Here is a 1,439-nt window from a genome sequence, read left to right as displayed (position 1 = left end):
CGCCCATTCAGCCCAATAAACACCAAAGTCTTGTCTTTGGTTTAAACTATTAATCATGTTTCTACGTTAAAGTATGGCGATACAGCACGGTCCCGAAGAGGGGGGGGTGTTGTTGAGAGATTTCCAGAACATTTCCCATTCCAGTCTATGAAAAATATTTCGTCATTTTTTGCAGATTTCGTGAAAACCGCGCAGCAAATCTCTTAGAAAAGTCATAGCACACCATTCCTGATCATAACACACGTTCTGATGTATTGTGTGTGTGTGTGTTGGCAACGCTCCGGGACTAGTAGTGGGACGAACATCTGGCGGAAGAACAATAACAAGTATGGTTTAGGGTTATTGCAGCAATCGGCACACTGAATAATAACTTTGAGGATACCTCGCCAAAATAAAAGCCTCTCTTCCTGTTGCAGGCGAGGAGAACTCTCGTGTTCAGGCTCACGTGGACGACCACGAGTTCTCAGCTCACATCCTGACGGACGAGGCCGAGTACAACGTGGAGGTGAAGCACGCACACACACACGCGCGCACGCACGCGCGCACGCACGCACGCACGCACGCACGCACGCACGCACGCACGCACACACACACACACACACACACACACACACACACACACACACACACACACACACACACACACACACACACACACACACACACACACACACACACACACACACACACACACACACACACACACACACACACACACACACACACACACACACACAGTTTGTAAGTAAGTTTGTAACTAGCGCAGAAGCAGACAATCAGTCTTACTTAGTTTTACTAAATAACTAACAATAACAACGTAATGTACCTGATGCGAGTCTTCTTCTCTCCAGCCCCTGTGGCGGTTCACGGCGGCCCCTCGCGACGGCCGCCTGCTGGTCTACCGCTCCGATGACATCAGGAACCTGAGCCGCCTGCAGCAGCCGGTGGTCTGCGGCTACGTGACCTCCGACCCCGCCCACATCCTCCCTGACGGGGTCAGATCGGCCATGTTGGAAGACCAAGAGGATGAAGGTCAGGATCCAGAAGGTCTACCTGAGTGTGCGTGTGTTTTAAATAATAATAACAATATCTGTGTGTTTTCTACCTTCCAGAGTCCGCGTCCAGGGGCCGGCGGCAGGTCCTGGACCACCAGAAGAACACGTGTCCTCTGCTGCTCGTGGCCGACTATCGCTTCTTCAAACACATGGGGAGAGAAGAAGAGAGCACCACCCTCAACTACCTGGTGGGTCCACAGACCAGGACCCGGTCTGCCAGCCCGGTCCTAAAAGACCCTAGTCCTAACAGAATCTGGTCCATTAGCCTTGTCCTACCAGACCCTGGTCCTTTAGCATGGTCCTACCTATGGTAACATTACAGCTTGTTTCTACCTGATGATGAACATCTGTCCTGTAGGGTAACATTACAGCTTGTTTCTACCT

The 1,439-nt window shown here is 51.1% G+C and overlaps 1 protein-coding gene across 1 annotated transcript; it reads left to right on the top strand.

Annotated features, from left to right (window-relative positions):
• Positions 1-377: 377 nt before the first annotated feature.
• Positions 378-1,243, top strand: LOC117940671 (disintegrin and metalloproteinase domain-containing protein 17-like; the record flags this gene model as incomplete). The annotated part of the gene is made up of 3 exons (XM_034865872.1): positions 378-505; positions 852-1,032; positions 1,113-1,243. Coding segments are annotated over 3 exons (440 nt in total), but the record flags the coding sequence as incomplete, so codon positions are not given.
• Positions 1,244-1,439: the final 196 nt, after the last annotated feature.

The sequence above is a fragment of the Etheostoma cragini genome, unplaced genomic scaffold, assembly GCF_013103735.1.
Source record: "Etheostoma cragini isolate CJK2018 unplaced genomic scaffold, CSU_Ecrag_1.0 ScbMSFa_303, whole genome shotgun sequence".
Lineage (NCBI taxonomy): Eukaryota > Metazoa > Chordata > Actinopteri > Perciformes > Percidae > Etheostoma > Etheostoma cragini.
This window is presented reverse-complemented; position numbering and strand designations above follow the sequence as displayed.